This window comes from Desmodus rotundus, chromosome 12 (genome assembly GCF_022682495.2).
Source record: "Desmodus rotundus isolate HL8 chromosome 12, HLdesRot8A.1, whole genome shotgun sequence".
Taxonomy (NCBI): Eukaryota; Metazoa; Chordata; class Mammalia; order Chiroptera; family Phyllostomidae; genus Desmodus; species Desmodus rotundus.
This window is the reverse complement of record NC_071398.1, coordinates 20,720,253-20,747,515: the sequence shown is the minus strand read 5'-3', so window position 1 is coordinate 20,747,515 and position 27,263 is coordinate 20,720,253. Positions and strand designations below refer to the sequence as shown.

The following is a 27,263-nucleotide window of genomic DNA, read 5'->3' as shown; positions in this document are numbered from 1 at the left end:
TACCAATCCCTGAGACAAAGAACCCTAGAAGATGGTTCCCCTGCCACGAACAGCTCTCTTTTAAAGATGAAAGGGGGAGTCCGTTGCAGATTAAAGATGATGGAGAGACAGAAAGAGGATCAGTATTGGGAACCACCCTGCCTGGTTTGGGAACCTATAACCCTCCATGGCTAAAGCTAAGAGAGACCTTGGGACCATCAGCCACTAAGGAGACAAAGCTTATCTCCCTGGCAGGAGCACCGCCTCTGCCCACTTTACTTCACCCTGCCTAGCCCCCAGTGCATGACTGGTTAGCCAATGACGGGTAAGATTCCTTAAGAGGGGGACGGACGACCTAAGACAGGCATGGTCACGAGGGGGGAAGGATTTGGGGGGGCTATGGAGAAAGGGGGTGATGGACCCTCACCCTTTGGCTTTGACATAGCCTGAGCCCTCATTCTGTCTGCAAGAAGTCTCCTAATCTCTTGGCTGCCTTACTTCCCCTGCTGGACCTAAGCCTGAAATAATGCTGCAGGTGGGTGCAGCCCTGTGCTGGAAAGGACAGGTTCCCCAGGTGATAAGGCCTAAGAAAGAATGCATAAAATCCTGTGAAACCTGCTTTGCTAATATCCTCAATTTAAATGATAAGGGTCCAAGCATGAAATGAGTTTGTTTCCCAAAAGTTTTATGGTCCTTTAGCTATCTGACCTTGACTCAGAATAAGCCCTCAAGAGTTCTTCGAATGTTATCTATTTGATTATTGCTGCCTGACAAAGATTGATGAGCTTTCCATATACGCCCTGTATTCCTATGCAAATTAAGCCAATAAAAGCCTGTCAAGGCAAGGGTCGGGGAGCTCACCTCTTGAAAGAGTGGTGGTGCTGTCCCTTTTCCTCCACAGGACTCAGTAGTCTGTGTGAATTTGTCTTGTCTCAGCCACAACGCCACGGACACTGCTTGCCGGTGACCATATCAGATCAGCGTCCTTAGACTTGGAGGAGGCCTCTGGTCCTTGTCCTCTGAACTAGAGAGAAGGATGGGATCAAGTAGATTGACCTTCTGTCTAACTTTTGAGGGCTAACAAGAAGAAAAGTGAGGTCCCTCGTCTTCAGAAATTGAGGTATACAGTTGTGGATTGTACAGGCTCCTGAACATCCCAGACAGCTTATTCTGCCCATCTCTGGCACTCCAAAGGGTTCAGACTTGTGCTAACCAATACAGTAGCCACTAGCCACATGTGGCTATTGAGCATTTGAATGTGGCTGGTTCGAACTGAGATGTACTGTTAAGTGTAAAACACATGCCAGATTTCTTAAACCTGTATACAAAAATAATGTAAAATGCTTCAATATTTTTTAACATATTGATTACACGTTGAAATATTTGGATTTAGTGGGTTAAATAAAATATGTTATTTAAATTAGTTTTACCTATTTCGTTTGACTTTTTAAAATATATCTACTAAAACATTTTAAACTACACACCTGGCTCAAATTATATTTCTACCGGGCAGCACTGTTTTACACAGAAATTTAGACTGGTGTTCCAAGACACGATTTCATTCTACTGTTCTTTGAACCATGTCTTACCACGCAGTCAGCGTCCTTCAGCTCATTCATTTCACAGGTACCGCCGCACAGCTCTGTGAGCGCTGGGACTCTAAGCACCAAGCACCGCTCCCAGCCCGTCCAGCGAAGGACTACAGGAGCCAGCGTTCACCGCGCGTCTGGGGCGGGGCCTTGGAGACAGCCTCTTTGTGACATCACGTTCCCTACGCTACCAGGTTCCGCTCCTTCCCTCCAGGGCGCACGTCCTAAAGGTGGGCGGGGAGCGTGCGTGAGGCGTTGGCTATAGGCTCCGGAGGACACTGGAATGAGGTGGGGGATTTTGGAGCTTCTGGGGGATGGGGGGAGTTGAGGACCGTGCCAGCCACGATGCACGGCACAAGGACAAGTGCAGCAGCTTGCATGGAAGTGCCAACCTACGCCCGCGCTCGCTCTACGCCGCGTGTAGAGCGAGCGCGGGGCATTGTGCACTCGCAGCCACCTGCCGCAAGACCCAAGAGGCCAGCGCGCACGTTGTCCCTGCTTGCTGGGCCGGAGTCTACCTTGTAACCTTGAGTCGCTCTTGTAAAGGGCCGAACGGGCCCCAGCCCGGGCCTCTAGAGCCAGTGGAGAAGAGAGCCGGCCTCCCAGGGTATTGAGGAGGGGGCCAGAGGGAAATAGGCTTACCGTCTTCCCAGCATCGTTTAAACCCTTTTCCCCGCTGGCAGCCGATCTGCCTTAATTTTTATTGGAAAAGGAAGTGGGTTCTTAAGCCTTTTGCAATTGTCATATCAAGTGGTCTGGGGGGCAGGGAGGAGGCCTGTTTAACTGAGTTATTGTCGCACTGAAAGGAGCTATTCAGGATCTAGGAGAGAGTGGATTTGAATTTTAGTGGACCCAGTATATCAAAAACATTTATTCAACCATTGTGCACACTCTAGCAGACTTAACTATGTGAATGAGGTGATGGGATAGTTCTGTGATGATTCATCTCAGGGAGTCAACGTTTCTTCTAGCAAGTTCTGTCTTCCTTGACTGCTGTTAATTGTTTGTGATGTATCTGCCTTCATAAAATATACTGCCCTATGATAGCCACCCTCCACCCCTCCCGGAAATGAGAGGGAAATCCAAATGGAGGAGTTTAACATCTCCCAAACTTTTCTTTTACTCCAATATATGCAAGATTTATGTTGGTTTTCTGACTTAAAGTAACAATCTATGTCAGTTCCTGCCAGGTCCTTGTTTTAAATCATTATGGTCTGATTTTCCAATGACCAATTATTTCAATAACAGATCTGCACGTGTGAACTGTTAAAAAAATAGGCATGTTAATATTTTCAAGAGTTTATTTGAGCAAAAATCAATACCAATCCGCCAGCACCAAACCAGACGCACTTTGCAGATACAGCTAGAGGAAAGACAGAAAGTGCATAAAGAAGAAAGGAAATTATTTGTTTGGCTCTAGCTTAAAGCCTAATTGTCCGTTTGTGATTGGTTGTCCCTAGTGTTTTGATGTAAGCTTTGTTCAGGTAAGGAATGTCCAAACCTACGGAGAATCTTTATGAGTTTATTTGAGCCAAACTGACAATTACCAGGAAACACCGTCAAGATGGATTGAAAGAATAGTCTGGAGAATGGCGGTTCTGCAGCTCATTTTATATATTAGAATAAAAGGAAACGTTAGGAGGGTTACATGAAACCCGTGTAGATTAAGGGGGCTAGAGAAAGCTAAGCAGGGAAATCTCGGATTGAATAAAAAAAGGCAAAAGAGAAACACAGTTTTTACATTGGTGGGTACAGGATAGTTCATTAACATTTATAGCACATAGAGTTGGTGTATGGGGAACAAAATAATGAGGGGTTCTGGAAAAGATTCCTCTGATATTTCAAAAGTACATTATCTTGGATGTGAAAGACGGTTTCACTTAAGGTAAAGATTGACCTTTGGCAAGGAAGCTACAGGCCTAGGATGTTATTACTCACCATAACTCGCTTTTAGTTAGGATTTCTTTAAACTTTTTTTTTCTTAACTTTTATTTTTAGAGAGAGGGAAAGAGAGGAAAAAAGAAAGGGAGAAAAACATCAATGTGAGAAACATCGATCAGTTGCCTCTTGTACTCGCCCTGACCAGGGGTGGTACCAGCAACCCAGGCATGTGCCCTGACCAAGAACTGATCCAGCAACATTTGGCTTTGCAGAGCAATGCCCAGCCGATCCACGTGGGTCAGGGCTTTAGTTAGGAATTTTTGTGTACAGACCATTTATGTAGCCACTTTTGGTCTCTGAGTTTGTAAGGCTGCCATGCAGACCCCCTCTAAGCTTGTCAGATTTAGTTTGTGGCCCCTTTTTCATCCACACCTTGAAGCATGTACAGGCTTAGGTCTTGGTTTGCCTACATAGTCCACCGTGGCCATCAGAGCCACACTGGTCTAAGGTATTCCTTATGTAGTTAATTTAACACAAGATAAGGAGCTTATTAGAGAACATCTGGTTTCAGAAAGTAAATGCATTGGGGCTCATTAATGTCTTTTTTCTTTTTAAATGTTTAGCTTTGTCCTGGTCACCACAGGATCCTATTTTCTACCAAGAAGATTCTGTATACTTGAGTCCAGATGACATCATTGATAGAGTCAATAGTCAAGAGTGGGAGAGTTTCTAGCAAAGTATCCTAGGCCTCTTTCAGGTCTGATCTGATGAATGGTTTTTATTTGTGGCTTTATGTACCCACTTACAGCTCCCCTCCCTTTCAAGGAGCTCAAGGCCAATCAATTAGGGAAATCAAAGTTTCTTTTTAATAATATTAATCACAGTTGACAGTAAGTATGCTCAATATTATAGCAGTTTTTAAATTTTTAAAATTGAATTTAGAGAAAAAAATAAAGGAAAAAAGAAAACAAAAATTGATTTTAGAGAGAGGAAGAGAGAAATATCGATTTGTTGTTCCACCAATCTATGCATTTAATAGTTGACTCTTGTATGTACCCTGACCAGGGATCGAACCCAGAACCCTGGCCTATAGGGGCGATGCTCTAATCAACTGAGCTACCCAGCCAGGGCAGCAGTTACTTTTTATAAATACTATTTAATCCTCACAATAACCCCATAGATTAAATACTACTGTTACACTATTTTAGCAGATGAAGAAACAGACACAGGCTCATCTATCAAATTCCACACAGTTAATATAAGCAAAGCCACAATTGGAACCCAGAAAGGGTGACTCTAAAGCCCACATTCTTCAACATTTCCTGTGAGAACACTTGACTGTTGAGAAACCACTGGGATCATCACGTTTCCCCTCTGCGTCATAAAAAAACACTATCAGAGAAATTAAAAGGTTGCTTTCCTGATAGGGGCATCAGTGGGAGATTTTCTACAGGGAGGTGAAGAGCCAATCTGTGGGGCAGAAAAGAGGAGAGTAAAATTCCTGAAAAAGAGGATTAAAAAAACACCTTAAAGAAATAGGATATCTTCTGGTGTTGGTGGGATTTGGGACTTTGATCTTTCCTTAAAGATGAAAAATGGCAGGGAAGTGGGAGAAAATTACCCATGGAGTTTCAGATAGAGAAACCTAAGTATGAACGTGGTTGGGCTGCATCTGAAAGCCTATTGAAGCACACTGGTGCCAGGGTGTAGCATTGTGCATTGATCTTCTTTTCTGTATATATATTTTTAATTTTGAGGGTACACTTACTAAGTGAAAGAAGTGAGCCAAGGCGGGGCTGCTGTCAGCTCACTGGAGAGTCAGAGAAAAGGGGGCCTTGGGGACAGGTTCAGGGGTTTAGCCCTGGATGAGCTGCCACTGCCCATTGCTCCCTGGTGGCAAGTCTTGTACCTTAGAGTTTAGGAGATGCACATCTGTGGGGGAAGGAGAGGGGGGAGGGAAAGGCTCCTGTACTTCTGATAGTTGTGGTTTTTGGTTAGGTTCTCAGCACCAGTTCAGACCATGTGGACCCCAGATGAGATTGCAAGCCTGTGTTATGAGCACTATAGGATTAGGCTGCCCAAGCAGGGGAAGCCAGAGCCCAACCGTGAATGGACATTACTAGCAGCCGTGGTGAAGATACAGCCTATAGCTGACCAGGCCTGTGACTGCCCTGACAAACAGGTGCAAGGTGAGATCTTTTCAGAGATGGTAGAATGTACAAGGCTCTACAGGGGCCGTTGTCGCCAGCTATAAACTGTGATGGTGGGCTTGTTCCCAAGCTCTCCACCAGGTGGCGCAGTGCTGTAAGTCGTGGCGGAGAGCTCTGCTGGAACTGCAGTGTTCTTTGCAGATGGGTCAGCCTATGGGGAATGCTCTAGGTTAGAGGAATGTGCAGACTTATTAAACATGAGGACTTGGGACCATTCAGTTTCTGAAAGCTCACTTAACGATTTGTGTTTTTCCCCCTCAGTGACAAAGGAAGTTGTCTCAATGGGAACAGGAACAAAATGCATAGGCCAGACCAAAATGAGGAAGAGCGGTAAGCCCACGTGGGGCCTAAACAGTGCCTGTCTAGGGAGCTTTGGAAATGGTGTCCCTGTTGCCCTTTCCTCTCCTCTTCAGGGCAAACGGGTCATGTTACTGAGGTGGCTGCCATTTCAGTTCACACTCGCTATTGCTCTGGTTGGAAGGACAGAACTCACTTAAAGAATGAAAATAAACAGTGGAAGCAGAGACTGCCAGGGACATGCTTTCTGAATGGATTGAAAGTTGGCCAGTATTTTCACGCTCAAACCAGAAGTTTCCTGAGCTTAGCTAATCCACATTATCGTACTGAAGCCCCAGAAAGCAATCTGGAATCAAATGGTGGCTTCGGCACCAAAAAGAATATGGAAACTCCTTAGAGATCTGGCATCTTCACCTTCTGCTTCCCGTGAGCAGAGGCCTCCTGGGGTTTGCTTCCCCCATTTTCCCAGCTTCGCCTCCTGTGTGTGAGGAAGCTGCTCCAGGACCACTAATGGATTGAATTCCGTGGGGTTGTTTCCCCATAATCACCAGTGTGATAACAGGGTACAAAAGATCTGGCCCCCATAAAGATTTCCCCATAAACTAGTAGTTCTCAGCTGGGGGAGATTTTGCCCTTCAAGGGACATTTGGCAGTGTCTGGAGACATTTTTGGTTGTCACAAGAGTGGGAGGAGATCATGCCAGCAGTGTTGCTCAGCATCCTACAGTGCACAAGACAGACCCCACAACAAAGAATTTCCCCGTCCAAAATGTCAATAGTGCTGAGTTGAGGAACCCTTCTGTAAATGCATTGCCATTAATGACTGTGATACTTTCTGGAAAAGCCCTCCAGAACTACATGGCCATCCTGGGTGCTGGAGGAGAGAAATTGCTGTGTTCTGCTTCTAAACACCAGAGCTTCTCCAGGTTCCACATGTCTTCACTGGTGTCCTGTCTTTGCCACAGGAGACGTCCTCAACGACAGCCATGCTGAGGTCATAGCCAGAAGGAGTTTCCAAAGGTAAAGTCACGTCCCCAGGGAGTCTGATTTAGCCTGGTTTGGGGGCCCCAGAATTTGCACTTCTAATAAGCTCCTGAGTTAAACTGATTTTGTTAGGCTGTGAACTAAACTTTGAATAGCACTGCTCTCTACAGTGGTTCTCATGCTTGAGCATCAGAATCATGTAAAGGGTTTGCTAAAATGCAGATTGCTGGGCCCACCCCCAGAGATTCTGATGCAGCAGGTCAAAGGAGGAGCCTGAGAAGTTGCATTTCTATCAAATTCCAGATGATGCTTACACTGCCAGTTCAAGGACCACACTTTGAGAATCACTGGTCTAGATCATTCTCATAATTCTAAGTCACTGTCCCATTGGTCTTTAGTAGATCTTTCTTTCGTAGTAATCACCCAGCCAGGATCTTCCCCTTTACCACAGAGACTAGTGTTCATTCTGACAACGTCCTGCAACCATTAGGTACCTTCTCCATCAACTTTACTTGGCGGCCGCCCTGAGGGAGGATAGCATCTTTGTGCCAGGCGCTCAGAGAGGACTGTGGAAACTCAAACCAGACCTGTCGTTTGTATTTTTCTCCAGCCATACGCCCTGTAAGTATATTCAAGCCTGTGGATTAATGTATTATTGTCTTCTTCCTTATATTTGTCTTATCCATAGATACGTTTCTCGAAAAAGCACTTCTGGCTGAAGTGTAGCTACAACGGCAACAGTGCCTCTTTGTGAACAGAGCAGTATGCCTGATCATTTCTCTGCCAAGAAGAGGCAGGGTTGGGGATGTTGCAGTGGTGGGCATGCGGCAGGACTCACTCACTTTTCAGTTCCCGGTCAGGACTGGGAAACCTAAAACTAAAACCCCACCAGGTCTGAAACCCACAGTAAGGTTTAGAAGTCCAAACTCATTTTATTCATTCATTCATTAAACAGATATTTTCTACTACTTGTCAGGGACAGTATGACATACTGGGTACATAGCAGGGAATAAGACTAGTCCCTTGCTTACTCTCATAGTCTTCTAGGGAATGTTGACAGTCATCTTTGGTTAAGGTAAACTTTCATGAATTATAAGGGGATGTTCAGGTGCGGTGGTTGCATTTGGCAGGAAGACCAGACCTAGCCTACAGAGAGTCATTTTGATCCTCTGTTTTTCTGTCTTGAAAATTAAGAATAATTTCTGCCCTGTGTAGACGACAGCTCGGGGATGGCAGTAAAATTTCCTCCCCCAAAAAACTTTGAAATAAGGATATAAGATTATCCTCTGAGTATTAAACTTTAAGAGTAATACATGCAATTAGGGCGGAGATAGGTAATCACTCTAAGAGACAGAATAGCTGTCAAGATTTGATCATAAGTCAAAAATATAATACAGCCTAAGAAAGAATAAGTCTATTGAAAAAGAGTTACAGAGGTAGGCAGGGATCATCCACAGTGTTCTTAGTAGTGAGTGCTCTGGTCCAGGGACCAAAGGATGTTTCCTAACTCTGTGCTTCTCAAACTGTAATATGCTCTATGAATCACCCAGGAGTCTCGCTAAAATGCAGATTCAGATTCTGGGGTGGAGCCCGAGGTTCTGCATTTCTAATCAACTCATGGTTGGTGCCAGTGGTGTTGACCTGTGGACCACACTTTTGAGTAGCCAGGGCCTGGCTGACTCAGTAGACTTATTGTAGAGACGGATACAAGGTGGGGATCAAACTGACCTGACCGCTGCCTAGTCAACCGGCATATCCACAGGCTGGTACTGCTCTGTGAGAGGGTGCTGATCTCTAAGAAAAATAAGTATTATGTAGTGGATTTTTTGAAAAGCCAATTTCTTTCCACTTAAAGTTTATGAGAGTTTAGTCATTTTTAATCATTACAGCTGGGATTTTTAAAGATCTTACTTTATGGAATAAAAAGTTGACCACCTTCTGGAAAGTCTTCTGGAAATTTTACTTGTCTATGAAATCAAAATCTAGAACCAGTGATCTAACTTCCCCGGCTCATTTAAAAATTCTTTGAAAATGGGCTCTCCACCCGTTGTTTGTCTGCGGAAAGAAAGAAAACTACATAGAGAGCGTGACTTTCTGGCTCTCTTGACATTTATTCCTCATTACTAATTGATAATTCGGTGCATGGGTTAGCTACTTCAGACTCTTACTGATGAGTTTTATTAGCTTGAGTCAGCCTCTCAAGTTCAGGCATCTGTCAAGATCAAGTCTCTGAGCCTGCAGAGTGGGAGGTGAGCCCTGGTGAATTCTCCAAAGTCACTGTCACCTTGTGAGGTCTCTGGAAATCTGCCAGCCGGCCTCCCGGGCAACCCTCCCACTTCTGCATCTCTTGCCTTTCCCACTCTTGGGTTATAAGGCTACAGATGTATTATTCACACATTTTAGAAAGGCGGCACGCATTAGGTTAGTGTTTGAAGAAGTAGCTGTCTTCTCAACAGGAAGCTGTGCTTTTTACTAACCTCTGGGGTTTTGTTTGTTTGTTTGTTTGTTTGATTTTCTGTAAGCACAGAATAGGTCAGAAATCCTTAAACCAACACAGGGAAATGCCAGCTGTGTAATTTACTGCAGAGTTTAAGGATATGCACATACATCTCCAAGAAGGGGAGGTTATAGGCTTTGTCTGCCAAACTTATTGGGTTGGCCAAAAAGGCTGTATGGCGTTTTTCTATACAACAAAGGACACATTTTTTCATTTTCACCAATAACCTTATTGATTTGGATATTTTGAGAATCTACATTGATTGTTCTCAATTAGTGTCTCAGTTTGGTCCCTGTCAACTTCAGCTGGCCTACCTGACTGTGGAGCATCATCGTCCAGTGAGGCATCTCCCGCACAAAACTGCGCAAACCGCTTTTGACCTGTTCGATCAGTCACAGCACCTTCTCTGCACACTGCACACATCTTACTTTGCATTTCCCTTGCATTTTTACCTTTATTGAAATAATAAAGCATAATGTGCCGAAAGTTGTTTATCTTCTTCCACCTTCAATATTGAAATGGCTACACAAAAGTTCACCAATTTTGATACTTTTTTAAAATATGCATGCTGAAGCTTTGCACAGTAGCCAATGAGGTTTATCTGAGGCACGATTAGTGCTAATGAAAAATGCACGCTGCTATGACAGCTGTCAAAATACAATCGAACAAAATTGTTTTGAATGAAGTTAAAGACGACCAAGGGCTACTACAGTCAGCTTACAGAAACTTTGGCCAACCCCGTATTTAACCATGAAACCAGCCAGGCACTTTCCTTTCCCAGTATGTCCTGTGGGATAACACTCCACGGAATGCACTTGGGAACTGCTCGTTCTAAACCAGTGGCTCTCAATTTAGGACTATTCCCCAAGGGACGGACATTTGGCAACATCTGGAGACATTTTCGATGGTCAGACTAGGGACTGCTGCTAATCTAGTAAGTGGAGACCAGGGAGGTTGCTACACACCCTATAATGTAGAGGACAGACGCCACAGCCAGGAATCGTCTGGCCCAAAGGGTCAGTAATGCGGAGGTTGAGAAACTCTGGTCTAAACTAGTGTTTCCAAAACTTGCTGTGTTAAGAGTCACCTGGGATCTTTATTAAGATATTCCGTTTTCCAGACCCTTCCCCTCCAGGAATTCTAACTCACCGAGTCTAGGAGAGGGTCAGGAGAGGGTCAGGAGCCGTCAACAAGATGATTCATAGTAGGGAAATTTGGGCAGGTGTTCTTAATTCATCTCACGTCAGCTGGGAGAATAATAAGCTTTGTTTAGATGAGCCCAAGTGCGTTCAGGGTGGTATGGCCCTGACCATGGTATGGTCACCACCCTGTGACATACCACCTTTGTCACTTATCGTTCAGGATGGTATGGTAGACATATTAAGCTTTGTTTAAAGCAGTGGTTCTCAAACTTGAGCTTGGATCGGAATCACCTGGAGAGTTGATTAATACACAGACTGCTGGGTACCACCTCCAGACTTTCTGATACAGCGGGTCTTGTGTGGGTCCCAAGAATTTGCATTTCTAACAAGTTCCTAAGGGATGCTGCTGTGGCTGGTCTCCCTTCTGAGAACCACTGGTTTAAGGGGTTTCTTCTCCTGTAGGTGGGGATGCCTCCATTATTCCAATGCTCGAGTTTGAAGACCAGCCTTGCTCTCCTGTCAGTAGAGATTGGGCCCATAACCCATCAGTAGAAGCCAGTGGTAACCTGGAAGCTACTGAAGATAAAAGGAAATGTGAAGACCCGGACAGTCCTGTGGCCAAAAAAATGAGGCTTGAGTGCAGGACTCCTGCCGGAAAAGTTGCCAATGGTGAGGCTCACCATCGGAGTTTTGGCAATCAGAAAAGTGGCCCAGTCCCACCAAAAGTCAGCAGCTCTAATCTCACCTCAGAGGAACTGGCCACTGGAGTGGCCCCCAGTGGTGCCAAAGTGGTGGACGTTTATAGAACTGGAGCTAAGTGTGTGCCTGGGGAAGCTGGAGACTCAGGGAAACCTGGCGCCGCGTACCACCAGGTGGGGCTGCTCCGAGTGAAGCCAGGCCGGGGAGACAGGACTTGCTCCATGTCCTGCAGTGACAAGTTGGCACGGTGGAATGTCCTCGGATGCCAGGGGTCATTGTTGATGCACTTCCTAGAAGAGCCCATCTACCTGTCAGCTGTGGTCATCGGGAAGTGCCCATACAGCCAGGAAGCCATGCAGAGAGCACTGATTGGGAGGTGAGAGGGCAGGGAGGGAGGGCTCCATTGGAACAGTCTTTCCAAGAAGCAGTCTAAGAGTATGTCCAAAGAGCCTTAGAAATATCCGTGCATTTTGCTTCAGCAGTTCCACTGCTAGGAATTTGCCCAGAAGAAGTAATTAAGGAAGGGTTCAAACATTTAGCTTTGTGTGTAGTCATTTTTAAAAGAGGAAACCACTAAAATGGCTAGCAATAGATCAAGTGATTTTTGTTAAGACTCCTATAGAAGAAATTTAATATGGTAAGATGCTCGTCATGTTTAAAGAGCAATTTATTTTATTTTATTTTTTCCATTACCATTTATCCCCCTTATACCCCCTCTCCCTTGCAATCACCAGTCTGGTGTCCGTGTCCATGAGTCCTTTTTCCTTTTTGCTTGATCCCTCCACCCCCTAACCCCCCACCATAGCTGCCATCCTTCTCTTTACCTATGAGTCTAAAGGGCAATTTAGAAGATAAAATAAGTTCATGTTGGTCTTAAAGTATATATGCATCTAGGAAAACTGTAGAGGATATACACAAAGGTATTAATATTGTTACCTCTGAGGTGTGGTATTATTGGGTAGTTTTTTCTTTGTGACTACTGCTTTCTAATTTTTCTGCAGTGTACAAAATATTGCTGTTAAATATTTTAAAAACCTTCAAACATTAGTGTTAATTTTTGAAAAGATAAGTGACAAAGGATGACCACTCAAGTGTGGTCTTCCTAAAGAAGGCAGCCAGACCCCATGAATGTCGTGATAACTGTGGGCAGGATGAAACCATGGCTGGGGGCAGCCTGTGAGCCTGTGTCAAATGACCGCTCCTGAAGCCAACTCCAGGAAGCAGCCCCAGGATATGGCCCACTAATTCCACTTCTGGGTACATACCCCAGAGAAATGAAAACATATGTCCACGTAAAAACTTGTACATGAATGTTCACAGCAGCATTCATCATAATAGCCCCAAAATGAAACAACCCAAATGTCCACCAGCTGATGAATGGATCGATACGGTATATCCATACAGTGGAATATTACTCAGCCAAAAAATGGAGGACTGATACATGTTACAACATGGATAAACCTTGAAAACCTTGTGGCAAGTGAAAGAAGCCACATAATGTATGATTTCACACAATGAAATATCCAAAATAGGCCATCTGTAGAGACAGAAAGTAGATTTGTGGTGCCCGGGGCTGGAGAAAGGGATGGGGAGTGACTGCTAAATGGTGCAGGGTTTCTCACTGGCCTGATGAAAATGTTATAAACTTAGAACAATTGTGATACTTGCACAATTCTGTGAATATACTAAAAAAGCTTTGAATTATATACTTCAAAGGGGCACATTTTTTGGTATATAAGCTATATCCCAATAAACTTAAAAAAAAATAAAAAGCAACCCTAATCACTCCGCCCAAGATGTTTTCTGTGTTTCCATGTTTCCCTACCCTGAGACTTTTAAATTTCTGTCTGCTCAGGCCTAGACCAACGTCCAGTTGGCACTGAGTTTACGTGAAAGATACAAGAGAAACAAATGAAGTTTTATATTATAGGATAACTTTGGTTTCTGGTGTGTTTGAAGGATTCCCTAGGAAGCAGATACCAACCAATTAATGTTTCTTCCTACGGGTTTCAAATCTTTCAAAACTGATACCAGAAATGGAGTTTGGTGTTACTGAAATCACAGAGGGGTGGTGACTCGAATAGTTACCACTTCAGAGTAAGGGGAGGGGATCTTCCTCCAGCCACAAGTTTCATGTGGTTTAGATTCTATTCTCCCACACCCTCCCGTACTCCCCTCCCCATAGATAAACAAATCCACACACCTCCTAAGGCCTTTGCCGCCCACCGAGACACAGTGGCAACAGTGGGGTCCACAACCCTGGATACTCTCTTTCTCAAGGAATGTGCCTAAACTAAATGATTTCCCCTCACATTTAGGTGTCAGAATATCTCAGCTTTACCCAAAGGCTTCGGAGTTCAAGAAGTGAAAATTCAGCAGTCAGATTTATTGTTTGAGCAGAGCCGCTCTGCAGTGCAGACCAAAAGGGCTGACAGCCCAGGCCGACTTGTTCCTTGCGGAGCAGGTAAGGGATCCAGGTTCTACTTGCCCTGGAGTAACTTGTCCTTGGACCATGGAGCGCCTTGGGGTGGGCGACATCCTCCCAGCCTGGAGAGGCAGTTTACCACCCAAACGGTCAATAGTGTGGGCTTTGGAGACACCCACACTCTGTCAAGTTCATGTCCTCTGTGACCCTGGGCAACCTGCTTGGTCTCTCTCAGCCTCAATTTATTCATCTCCAGATAAAAATATCATTTATTCATCAGGATTGTTATGAGAATTAAATGAGAAATTCTGCTTCATAAATGCTCAATGATTGTTAGTGATGATGATGATGATGATGATATTGACTAATCATGAACAAACCTCTTGTACTCTGTGTCAGAGTGACAGTCATTTTGTCTGACCTTCTATCCAGCTCTCATGGGTCTGCAAAGGCAGGGAGATGCTTTTATTAAAACACCTCTGGAACTCACAGAAGACTGAATAATTTTAACTCTAGAATCTTATCTTTTCATAGCCATCAGCTGGAGTGCAGTTCCTGAGCAGCCATTGGATGTCACTGCCAATGGCTTTCCGCAGGGAACAACGAAGAAGGGAATCAGAAGCCTTCAGGCCAGGTACAGAGTATTGGGGCAGAAGGAGGTGGTGGCTGTGTACTCACGCCTCACCACTAATTCCAGAACATTTTCATCACCCCAAAAGAAAACCTTATACCCATTAGCAGTCACTCCCCTCCCATTCCCTCTCCCCAGCCCTGGCAGCCCTAATTATATTCTATCTCCATGGATTTATCAATTATGGACATATCATATGAATGGAATATATGTTATGTGGCCTTTCATGTCAAAAACTTCATTACTTAGCATGTTTTCAGGGTTCATCCATGTCATAGCATTTATCAGTCTTTCATTCTGTTTGTGGCTAAATAATACTCTGTTGTACGGATGTATCACCTTTCGTTTATCTGTTCATCCACTGATGGATGTTTGGGTTATTTTCTTTTTGGCTGTTATGAATAATGCTGCTATGAACATTTGTATACAAGATTTGAGGTGGACATTTTCTTTTTATTTTAAGGATACATTTATTAAAGCTAGGCACAGTGTACCAAGGAAGGGCCTAGAAGAGAAAAAGCTACAGGAGAGAGCCTAGGCGGCTCTCCTAGGCGGGAGTGCTTTGGCTCCCGAAAAATATTATGGGAAAGAAGGCAGCCAAGGCGGGGCTGCTGTCAGCTCACTGGAGAGTCAGAGAAAAGGGGCCTTGGAGACGGGTTCAGGGGGTGAGCCAGGGGGGAGCTGCTGCTGCCCACTGTTTCCTTGGTTGGAAGTCTGATCCCTTAGAGTTTAGGAGATGCACGCCTGTGGGGAAGAAGAGGGGGAGCGAAAGGCACTGGAGTGCTCCCAGGAGGGAGAGCGCCTGGACACGTTTTCAGTTCTCTTGTGTATGCCTAGAAGTGGGATTGCTAGGTCATATGATAACCTTGGGTTTCACTTCTCGAGGAAATGCTAAACTGTTTTCCATAACAGCAACACCATTTTAAGTCTTCCCCCAGCAATGTATGAGAGTTTCAATTATCCTGCCTCATTTACAGTACTTGTTATTGTCTGGTTTGGTATTTTTTTATCGAAGCCATTCTAGTGGGTGTGAAGTGCTATCACTATGGTATTGATTTGCATATTCCTTGGAACTAATGATGTGGAGTATCTTTTCACATACTCATTAGCCATTTGTGTATCTTCTTTGGAGAAATATCTATTCAGATTTTAGCCCATTTTTTAAATTTTCATTTATTGATTTGAGAGAGAGAGAGAGAAAAATATCAATTTGCTGTTCCAGCTATTTTTGCATTCATTGGTTGCTGCTTGTTTGTTGCCTGACTAGAGATGGAACCTACAGCCTTGGCATATTGGGAGGATGCTACCCAGCCAGGGCCTTAGCCCATTTTAAAAATTGTTTTATTTATCTTTTATGGTTGAGTGGCAAGATTTCTTTCTACATTCTAGACACTAGTCCCTTATTAGATATACATTTACAAATATTTTCTCCAATTCTGTGTGTTGTCTTTTCACTTTTTGAGAGTGTTTTAAAAGTTTAAAATTTTGATGTCTATTTTATGGTTTTGTTTTTGGGTTTTTCTTCAATTTGTGCTTTTGGTGTCCTATCTAAGAAACCATTGCCTAATCCTAGGTCCCAAAGATTTACTCTATGTTTTCTTCTAATAGTTTTATAGTTTAGCTCTTATGTTTTGACTGATCCATTTTGAGTTACTTTTTCTATAAGGTGTGAGATGGGGTCCAACTTCATTCTTTGGGATCCAGTTGTCCCCGTACCATTTTTTGGAAACACTATTCTTTCCCCTGGGAGATTTTGAAAAGAACACTTTCTTGGGCTTCTGGTTTAGTAGGTGAAGGTTGGAACCCAAGAATCACTTATAAAGCTCCTTGGTGATCGTATTGGCAAAAAGGGCACCGTGGGAATAGGATCTTGTGTCTTCAAACTGGCTTTTGCTGAAGTGTAGAGTTTAAGAGCTGCTGGACGTGACACAGTTTTCAGTGTTGTGTGTTTGGAGGTTCATGCATCTGTCATGCTGGTTCCTCTTGTGCTAAATGCTCAGCTGGTCTCCTCTACCCTGTTTTTCCCTCCTACTGAGCCTCAGGTGTTCTGCAAGAGCCTGAGGGTGGGAGGGGTTTTGGCGGAGTGGCCTCTCCACCAAAGGCATTTTCATCTCAGGCTGGGATGAGCTGTGCTGAGTGACTCTTGTAGGACTCCCACAATTTACAGGTAGTCTTTTTCACTCTAAGTTGATTTTCCATTTTTTGTATTATGCCTTTATAGAATAACAATTACATTTCACAGGTGGATTTTTTTGACATGCTTATTTGCCTGATTAAACACAAAAAACAACAACTTACATGTTATTAGGCTTAAAAAAAAAAATGTAGCCATTGTAGCCATTAACCAGCTTTCAAACAGCCTCACTGGCAGGCTTGGCCTGTCTCCTGGTGGCCTAGCACATTGACTTGAGTAATATTGACAAAGCTGCTGTGGGTAGAGACTTGGACATTTTCCCCCATGTGCCTTCCTGGCTTCACAACCCTGTTAGCACCTCTCAGGGGACCAAGGCTGTGTGAGCAGAGCAGGTCAGGAGGGACAGGGATGGGAACCACATGTTTCCTGCTGAGCTGTGTTGACAGGCTAGAGCAACGCATACATATGGGTCCTTCCCACCCAACTGGTTTTGGTTTGCTGCTTTGCTTAGGTCTAAAATGCTCTTCTTCACTATGAATCCACACCCTCTTTCATTTCAGAAACTCAGCTCAGCCACTGCTGCCCTCTGGCCCAAAATTGCCATCTTTTCTTTAAATTCCCATAGTATTGTTCTCCAGCTGCTCCGAGTACGTCATTGCTCTCCATGTGATTGGGAGTGCCTCCTGTTCTCGCCCTTGCCCTGTCTCCAGCCATCCAGGTGACTTTGAACAAGTCCTGTTGCTCTCTGGGCTTCAGTGTGTTCATGTCTATAAAACAAGTACGTTGGAGTAGATGATCTGAGGTCTCACACATTGTGGATGCCTCTCCATTCAGAAGGCGGACTCCAGGGAGGAAGTATGTGGTGGAAACAGTAGACGCTTTGTAGTTTCTGGTTCCCTTTCTCCCTGGATGTGGGAACCTGGGAAAATGATCTCTCTGAGCCTCTGTTTTCCCAGCAATGAAGCAAGGGTAACTGAGAGTTCCTGCTGCACGGGAATGTTGTGAGAATTGAATGAGAGAGCCTCTAACATGGTGCGGGGCTTGCAGTAGATATCTTGTTAAGATTGATTTTCCCTTCACTTGTCAAATAAAGCTTCATATTATTTGTGAGTCAGCTACTTTTATTCTAAAGACCAGCAACAGCTGGGGAGAAAGCAGGTTTTCTCATTGCTCATTCCTGCGTGCTAGCATCCAGGGACCACCTTCTTTAGAACTACAGGGAATATACACTCAGACTGGGGTGTTAGAGACATTTAATATGCTAGTGCAACACTACAGGAACTATTTTATGTAAGTCCTGTGTCTGTGTGTTTTACCAACAATGAGATAATAGAGGACCCTCATTTTTAAGAAGCTTAATTTTACTCTGCCTCTTATAGGCAAATTCCTTTGCCCTAAAGTAGAAAATTATCTTCCCCTCCCTGTCCAGATACCAAATGACCTAGAGAGTCACAGTATGGCTCATTGAATTATAAAAGAAAAGACAAAGGGATTAAAAAATAAATTTAAGTGTATCTAAGTATGTTACAGTAAAGATAGTGCTAGATTGAAAATATCAATGTGAGTGTGTAATGTTTAAAAAAATTACAGCCCTGGCCTATGTGGTTCAGTCAGTTGGGCATCATTCCACAAGGGAAAGGTCACCAGTTCAATTCCTGCTCAGGGTACATGGCTGGGTTCTGGGTTGGTCCCCGATAGGGGTGCGGATGAGAAGCAACCAATTGATGTTTCTCTCTCACATCAATGTTTCTCTCTCTCTTTCTCCCTACCTTCCTGCTGTCTAAAAATAAATAAATAAATAAAATATTTTTCAAAAATCATATATACATATGTATAGCTTTCCTAGGTATATGTGTGTGTATTTTTTTAGTAAAGTTTAATTTTCTTCATATAAATCTTTCATATCTTTTATTAGAGTTATTCTTTAAATGTTATTCTAGTTATCTCTTGCTGTGTAACAAGTTGTCCCCCAAAACTTAGGGGCTTAAAACAACAATTGGCATTTATTTCATAGTTTCTGTGCGTCAGGAATTTGGGAGGAGCTTAGCTGCATAATTCTGGCCCAGGGGCTCATGAGGTTAAACAGGCCATTATGACAGCCAAGGCTGCAGTCACCTGAAGGCTTGACTGCATCTGGAGGATCCAGTTCCGAAATGGCTCGCTCACGTTGCTGACAGGTCAGTGCTGGCTGTCTGCAGGAGGCCTCAGTTCCTCACAACTTGGATCTCTCCGTAAGGCTACCAGTGTTCGTCTTCACAGCACAGTGTCTGGCCTTCCTCAGAACCAGTGATCCAAGAGAGCAAGGCGGTAGCCGCAGTATCTTTTATGACGTAGCCTCAGAAGTCGCACTGCACCTGCAACCTCCCAGTGGTTACACAGGTCAGCCCTATTCAGTGTGCGGGCACAGGGGGATTGCACAGAGGCGTGAATTCCAGAAGGCCAGAACCAACATCTCACAGGTTGCTATGAGATGCTATTTTAAGTAATTTTTATTTCATCTTCTGAACATTGCTGGTGCAACCAGTTTTTGTTTCTCTCTGCTGCAGCCAGTGTTCGTATCCAGCAACTTTGCTAATGCTTATCATTCTGCTGATTTATATGGGAATTCTTTTGGAAGTTTTTAACATAGATAATCTTTTGCAAGTAGCACTTCCTTTCTAATCCTCCATTCCATTCATTTCTTGACTTACTCTGCTGGCCAGAACTGACAGTACTACACTCATCTGTAAATAATGGCTTTGGTTTTTGCTTTTCAATCCTTATTCCTTTTATTTCTTGTCTTACTGTCCAGAACCTTCTGTATAATGTTGGATAAAAGCAGTAATAGTAAGACCCTTGCCTTATTCCTGGTGTTAAGGACATATCTTTGCTGTAGTTTTTTGTAGATACCCTCTATGAATTTAATTATCTTACTTAGTCCTCATTTGTAAAAGCTCTTAAATCATTTGATGTTGAATTCTAACAAATGATTTTTCTCAATACATTTTCCAGAGTTATATTACTTGTTTCCTTTAATCTGTTAGTGAGTTCCATTAGTTTTTTTGGCTTTGGAGGTTTTTAAATGTTAAAGCAGCTGTATGTTCCTAAGTACAAACAGCCACTTACCACAGTTCAGGCCCAGGAGGAGCAGAACCCTAGGAGCCTGTGAGGGCCTAGGGTTCTGCTTTAAGCAGTGATTCCTTCAGTAGGCTAGGCCCCCACCAGGAAAGGTAATTCCTTGATAGACTCTGCAATCCCTTATATCATAGGTACCAGTATGGCCACTGTATCCAAGCTGATGGTACAGTTTGTGAAGTCAGTGAAGGGTTGGTGTGTAAACATGAGACTACACATTGAGGGCACAAACAACAGTTCCCAACTTCTAGATCAGCTCATGAATTGTGTTTATGAGGGAAGGAAGGAGGCACATACAACCCAGGCCAGAGCCAACCTGGATGGGCCAAACCAAGAAGGCCCAGCTGGGCTGGTAAGGAATCCACAGTCACTTCCTTCACTGTTCCGAACTGTTACTTCTGTGAAGCTTGATGTTTAAAGAAATAGGTTGGCCTTCAAAAACCCTTAATGCCCAAAGGGAGAATCTGGAGATTCTGCTTTCAGGTGGCTCCTCGAAGTAGACTTTAAACAGATAGAATCACTCAAGTTTCTGAAACAAAACTTTCAATTTCTTATAAGTAGTATTACCCAAGAGGCCAGCTCCCTTGAAAGGAGGTAGCCAACATGGCTGATAGGTATCCTGGGGGGAATTTAGTAATTTCACCTCTGCCTTATCCGATTTGAACCTGTCACCTTGATGATTTCATGCTGATGACATTTTTTTAAAGATTTTATTTATTTATTTATTTACTTATTTATAGAGAAGGGAAGGTGAGATAGAAACATCAATGTGTGGTTGCCTCTCTGGCGCTCCCTACTGGAGACCTGGCCCACAACCCAGGCACGTGCCCTGACTGGGAATCAACCAGTGACGCTTTGGTTCACAGGCCAGTGCTCAGTCCACTGAGCCACACCAGCCAGGGCCCGATGACATTTCTTAAGATGAGATTCATTTTTGTGCCTTGACCTAATCAGTCTCTTGGGTCTAGATTTTCTCCTTACCAAGTACAGGTGAAAATAGGGGCTCAGGCACAACCAATACCGTTTGAAGCTTGGTAACTTTGATAGGGATCTGGTACATAGCAAACACTTAATAACTCCTTTTCATCTTTTTCCAAACAGATCTCGAATCAGCAAAGTGGAATTCTTTAGATCATTCCAGAAGCTGCTAAGCAGTATTTCAGAGGACAAGTGGCCAGACTCCCTCAGGTGATGCTGCTGACCCATGTTTTTCATGTTTAGGAAGACGTCTGGTTTATTTCTGGCATACAAGTAGCAGGAAGCTTCCGCAGGAGTGGTGTTTCGGTGGGCCAGTGGGCACTTATCACTGACCGTGCACTCTCCCGTTGGTTTGTTTCTGTACATTCTGTGTATTAAAAACAAATCTGGACTTATCTAAGGAGAGACTTCACTCAAAAGGATTATTGTATTAAGAGAAGGGGTCTATTATGATAGGAGAGGACTAATGCAATAGCAAGAACACTCCAATCATAAGCTTTGCAAGCTTCCCAAAGGGCAAATGGAAAGGGGTCTTCTTTTATACAGAGAGGTAAACAAGGCTGAACAGCACCTGGAATGAGGGAGTGGGATGAGCAGGTGGTGTGATAGGACAATTGAACCAATAGGGAAATGTCTTTTCTTGCTGCCAGTCAGTCCTCAGGAGGGGCTGTTCAGGGGTTGTTACACATTCTGAGACTGGCTCATGTTGAGGCTGGATCAGAGTTCTGGGGCCTGGGATATGGAGAGAAGTGTATCTGATATTTCAGAAGTGTACCTGAAAATAGTTAGCAGGTATTTTGTCAAGATTGGTCAGTGGATTCAGCTAATCATTATGGGACAAAGAATGGGAATTCGGAGGGTCTGTGTCTGGCCTTGTGATAGGTGAACAGTAGGAGCATCCAAGAGTCTTGTTTAAGTCATGGGGAAGGGCAGTTCTTTGCAGTCAGCCATGTCCCAGAACACAGAAGGGTGGCAGGGAGATTCCTTACCCATAGCTGTCTTTTAGGAACTTGGGGCTCAGGTAAAGTTTAACACTGTCATATTGGTCCCACCCATTAACCAACAAAAAGCTGCAGGAAATTGATAAAACAACTGAAATCAATTTTTGCTGCATATAGCAACTTGGCTGAAGTGAGCTAAGAAGCAGGATAAAATTGGATCAATAAGACATGAGTATCAGTTTCTTCAACTATAAGATGCAAGGACAGAGCTCAAGGTCCAAGTGAAGAAGAGACCTGGGAGGAGCTTGACTCAAGTTTGGTCAAAAGAGAGGAGTCTTTGTTACAATGAAAATCTTTTAAAACCAGATATAAGTATTACAAATATTACTCAACATATCAGGCATTTTTAGCAGTCAGAGCTAAGGAACTGGGAGGGGTGTTGGCTGTCGGTGTGTAGGAGGAGAGTATAGATGAAATGGAAAGTGCTTTGCTTTGTGAGGGAAGTGGCCAAGAAGTTTCCAATGGCTGTATCCTCTGGTGGAAATTATACACACTTAGAAAACTTTCAACCAAAAAAAAAAAGATAGTTATTTTTATTTTATCTGATTTCAGCAGGACCAGACAAAACTAGCATTCTTTTCCTTCTTGCCTGTTTTAATCCATGCTATTTTGTAGTGAATTCCCTACAAAGGAGATAGAGTCCCTCTAGGAAAGCAAGCATGCCAAAATTCTCCTGTTCCTAAGTCTCCTGTAGTGAATCTGTCCAGTTGATTGCTCAGGTGTCTTGTTGGCCGTGGTGGTGAGCTGTTCAATGAGAAACTGCTTGGTGGTGTTGTGTGCATTAGGGTGCAGAAGCTAGAGACATATCACGAGCACAAGGAGGCTGCATCTGCCTACCAGGAAGCCTGGAGCACACTCCGGAAGCATGCATTTGGATCCTGGATCAGAAACCCACCAGATTATCACCAGTTTAAATGACAAGGGAAAGTTTGCAGAGAGCTTACTGGTAGCAAGGTGTTTTCCAGCCCTTCCTGCTAGACCATCTTCTTCCTTTGTGCTAGACAAGCACTAGCTTTTCTTGTGGCTGAATCGGGACAAAAAGTCTGCCACTTACCAGAGCAACATATCTCTTCTGTGTCAGAGGGATGGAATTTCAGAACATGGACCAATCCATACTTGATGGAAGTAGCTCTCTGCTAAAATGGCATCTCACTAATGACCTTGGCATCTGTCCTAACTTGCGTTTTATTACTTCTCAAAATTATGGAATAAGAACTTGAAATATGATACTTTAAAAGTGATGCTCTGTTTTGTGTGTTCCTACATTAATTCAGCAAGTATATCTTGGGCTGAAATGATGTTTAAATCTCTGCAAGTTCTAGAACTTTGCCTGGCATAGTGGACAAATATTTTGTAGACCCAGTCTTTCTTCTTTCGGAGAGCCACCCCATCCTGCTCAATGGGAAGCCGTGCAACCATGAGACTTGGTTGAAGCAAACCTTATTCCTGGCTTCAGGAATGTGAGCTATCAAGCCCTGGACAGTCCCGGAACTATTGCCAGAGGTATCAGGAAAGATTCTCTCTCCTCATGTATCAGGAGCTGGGAGGGCCACATATTCTTGGAACTCTGCCTACCACATAGAGACAGCCAGCTTTAGAATGAAGGCAACAGCAAATGAAACAGATGCCTGAAGCTAGTGCCCACCCTGGACTTCAATTATAGGAGATAAATTCCTACTGTTTTGAGTAAGCCTGTTTGAAATGGTTTTCTGTGACTTCCAATGGAAAGCATTCTGTCTAAAAGGCCAAAAGTCCGTAGAGTCAATCAGCAACAGACCTAGCAACCAAGCCTGTTTAACTAACATCTAATATTTACCTCTTCACCCCTTCACACCTTAAATTAGTGCCTGACAATAGAAACTCCATGTTGAGATTTCAAGGCCCTTGTCAGTTCTTCAGCATTTCTTTATAGCTTTAAATATGTTTTAATGAAAAGTTTTATTGAATTATAAGTCACATATCATAAAATTAACCCACTTAAAGTATACATTTTAGTGGTTTGGGTATATCCAAAAAGTTGTGCAAATGTCACCAGAATCAATTTTAAACATCGTTTTATTTTAAATGTGGGGGGACATTGTTCAACTCCTCACGGTGCTCACTAGCAGTAACTTTTCCCCTTCAAGCCCTTTAGCCCCAGGGCAAGCGGTAGTCCACTTTCTGTCTCTAGATTTGCCTATTCTGAGTATTTCATATAATGGAACCATGTAATACATGATCTTTTGTGACTGGCTTCTTTCCCTTAACATAATGTTTTGTCATTCATGATGTTGTAACAGGAATTGGTACCATGAAATAAAAAATAATATTCAGTTGTATTCAGGTGTATATCACGTTTTGTTTATCTGATTATTAGTTGTTAGACATTTGTTTCACTTTTTGGCTACTGTGCATAGTACTACTGTGAACATTCACATACAAGTTTGTGTGTGTGTTGTTACATTTTTTTTTAATTACAGACGCACCCTGGCAGGTGTGGCTCGGTGGATTGAGTGCTGGCCTGCAAACCAAAAGATTGCCAGTTCCATCCCTTCAGGGCACATGCCCGGGTTGCGGGCCAGGTCCCCAGTGGGGTGCATGTGAGAGGCAACCAATGGATATTTCTCTCACACATCAGTATTTCTCTCCCTCTCTCCTGCTCTTCCCCTCTCTCTAAAAATAAATAAATAAAATCTAAAAAAATTATTGAAAAAATAAAATAAAATTACAGAAGTAATATGTTTGTCACAACAAGTTATCCTTGATTTTTTTTTTCCATAAGAACTCCTGTTAAATAGCAGGAAAGAAAGGAAAAACACCCTACCTGAAGGCCAGGCTCTGACATGCTGCTTTAATCAGAGAGTTCCTTTGCCTGACCCCAAATCCCATGTTATAATAGCAGTTAGGATACCTCGACTGGCAGGAGCTTTTATCCACAAAAGATTATGCATCTCTCTATTATGAGATTCTGTTTTAAAGGATAAAGATTAATAGGAGAATGGAAGGGGGTAATTTTTATTCCTAAATTTTATGTTAAGTTTGTCAAATGTGCACCAAAAAAGTCTAAATATAAACCCCTAAATTTAGACTTCAGAGCAGAGGCTGGGAAAATCCTGAAAGCTGGAGATGAAAGACAGCTTCCCCGTGGGCTCTGCCTCTTTTATCAAGAGCTGAGAGTGATTATTAGACATCAAATTTCTACATTTTAATTTTACCTTAATTTTTTAAAACCTAAGTTTAGAATCTTACCTGTGCCTTAAAATCACATCTCTGCAATATTGGCAGGTTCTAAAACTTCGTATGTTCTATTAGATCATGGGTTTTTACTGACCACTACTTCTAATTTTTAAATACTTTTTAAAAAACTTGTAGCCCTGGCTGGTGTGGCTCAGTGGATTGAGTGCCAGTCTGCAAACCAAAGGGTCGCCAGTTTGATTCCCAGTCAAGGCACGTGCCTGCATTGCGGGCCAGGTCCTCAGTTGGGGGCACACTAGAGGCAACCACACATTGATGTTTCTTCCCTTCTCTTTTTCCTTCCCTTCCCCTCTCTCTCTAAAAATAAATAAAATCTTTAAAAAAAAAAAACCAAACTTGTAATAGAAATTTTTAAATAGACACTAAAAATAGTGGACTTACATGTACCCATCACCCAGACTACTATCAACTTTATGCTGTTTTCTGATCTATTCCTCATCTCCCCTTCAATTTTTTTTCTTGGAGAATTTTAAAGCAAACCCTAACCATCATATTTACCCAAAAATTTAAAAATAAAATTTTAATATCTAATATGCAGTTTGTGTTCAGTTTTCCTCCATTGCCTCACAAATGTCTTTTGACAAGAAGCTTCTTGAGGATGAGAACTTTGTCTCATTTACAGCTTATCTGCATTCCTAAAACAGCCCTAGGTATGTAGTAGGTCATCAAAAAATATTTGTCAGTTAACATGTATTATTAATTTGATGCCCATCACAGCCTTTAATTTTTTTTATTCCCACCCCTGCACCTTCTCCCTTTTAGCAAACATCACCCTGTTCTCTATATCTCTGGGGCTATTTCTGTTTTGTTTGTTTGTCTGTTTATTTATTTTTTTGTAGATTCCACATTTAAGTGAGATCATATGGTATTTGTCCTTCTCTGTCTGAATTTTTTCACTTAGCACAATATCCTGTACGTCCATCCATGTTGTCACAGATGGGACGATTTCATTCTTTTTTATGCTGAAAAATATTCCTCTGTGTGTGTGTGTGTATCTTTCTTATCCATTCACCTATTTATGGACATCTAGGTTGATTGCATATCTTAACTATTCCTAGTAGTGCTGCAGTGAACGGAGGGGTGGGTACATCTTTTCAAATTAGTGTTTTCGTTCACTCCCCAGATAAATAACCAGAAGTGGAATTGCTGGATCGTATAGCAGCTCTATTTTTAATTGTTTGAGTAACCTCCACACTATTTTGCATAGTGGCTGTACCAATTTACAATCTCACCAACAGTGTACAAGTGTTCCCTTTTCTTCACATCCTCGCCAACACTTGTTATTTGCTGATTTACTGGTGATAGCCATTCTGACAGGGTGAGTTTTAATTTTCATTTCCCTGTTGATTAGTGACATTAAGCATCTTTTCATACATCTGTGGACCATCTGTATGTCTTCTCAGGAGAAATGTCTAGTCAGGTTTTCTGACCATTTTTTAGTCAGACTATTCCTTTGTTTTTGATGTTGTGTGAATTCTTTATATATTCTGGATATTAACCCCTATCCAGTGTATCATTTGTGGATACAATTCAGTTGATTGTCTTTGTATTTTGTTGGTGGTTTCCTTCACTGTGCAAAAACATTTTAGTTTGTTGTAATCTCACTTGCTTATTTTTTCTTTTGCTTCCTTGTTTGGCAAAATATATCCAAAAAGATATTGCAACGTCTTAGAGTTTACCACTATGTTTTCTTCTAGGGGTTTTGCGATTTCAGGTCTAACACTTAAGTCTTTAATCCATTTTTAATGTTTTTTGTATATGGTGTAAGAACGTGGTCTAATTTAATTTTTTTGAATCTATCCGTTCAGTTTTGACAATACCAGTTATTGAAGAGACTGTCTTTACCCCATTGTACATCCTTGCCTCCTTTGTCATAGATTAATTGACCATATAAGTGAGGATTTATTTCTGGGCTCTGTATTTTATTCTACGTATTCATTTATGCATCACTACTTCTAGCACAGCATACATGGAAGGTACTCAACAAATATTTGCTCACTGCCTGACCGGCAGATCTACACAATCCTTGAAATCAATGAGCTTGTGTAAGGTGTTGCTTTCAATGACCCTAAAACAGCTTGTACACACTCCTTTCTGGTATTGTTAAGGAAAAATCAACATTTAGGTAGGATGTTTCGCCAGACTAGGTTCTCTTCCAATTCTCTCGCTTGAGGAGGAGTGGTGAGAGCAGTTTATGAGATGTTTCCAAGAATGCAATGCTTGGGTTTCACCGTGACCAGATTAGTATAAGGTTCTTCCGTAAAAGAATGCTTTAAGCAATGGGAAAAAGCACTCTTAAGATGAGCTAGAAATCATGTCTAGAATGGAAACTTTATTCCATTCCATCCATCAAAAAATGTTTTTAATGTCTTGACTAGTGATTTATTTAAATTAGGATCCAAACAAAGTCCACACAATGCATTTGAATGATTTGTCTTTTGTCTCATTAAATCTGTAACAGTTCACTCT

General features: G+C 42.7%; 1 protein-coding gene across 3 annotated transcripts; it reads left to right on the top strand.

Moving 5' to 3' along the window:
• The first annotated feature begins 1,731 nt into the window (after positions 1 to 1,731).
• On the top strand, positions 1,732 to 23,994 carry ADAT1 (adenosine deaminase tRNA specific 1). 3 transcript variants are annotated; one of them, XM_045191934.3, is made up of 10 exons: positions 1,732 to 1,798; positions 5,448 to 5,638; positions 5,921 to 5,989; positions 6,921 to 6,975; positions 7,430 to 7,560; positions 11,041 to 11,653; positions 13,596 to 13,741; positions 14,237 to 14,336; positions 20,683 to 20,769; positions 22,346 to 23,994. In XM_045191934.3, the coding sequence occupies exons 2-10, from the start codon at positions 5,470 to 5,472 to the stop codon at positions 22,476 to 22,478; spliced, it is 1,503 nt and encodes a 500-aa protein (XP_045047869.2). In that variant the 5' UTR covers positions 1,732 to 1,798; positions 5,448 to 5,469; the 3' UTR covers positions 22,479 to 23,994. The 3 variants fall into 3 exon arrangements, with proteins under 3 accessions (XP_045047869.2, XP_024411706.2, XP_045047868.3); XM_024555938.4 differs by having other exon boundaries at positions 1,747 to 1,856; positions 22,346 to 23,993; XM_045191933.3 differs by lacking the exon at positions 1,732 to 1,798 and adding an exon at positions 1,875 to 2,175.
• Positions 23,995 to 27,263: the final 3,269 nt, after the last annotated feature.

Excerpts from the sequence above, each read along its gene's own strand:
- ADAT1 (XM_045191933.3), top strand. The coding sequence starts at position 1,883 with ATGGGGGGAGTTGAGGACCGTGCCAGCCACGATGCACGGCACAAGGAC. Across the intron at positions 5,990-6,920 it reads GACCAAAATGAGGAAGAGCG|GAGACGTCCTCAACGACAGC; the intron begins GTAAGCCCACGT and ends TCTTTGCCACAG. Across the intron at positions 6,976-7,429 it reads GCCAGAAGGAGTTTCCAAAG|GTACCTTCTCCATCAACTTT; the intron begins GTAAAGTCACGT and ends TGCAACCATTAG.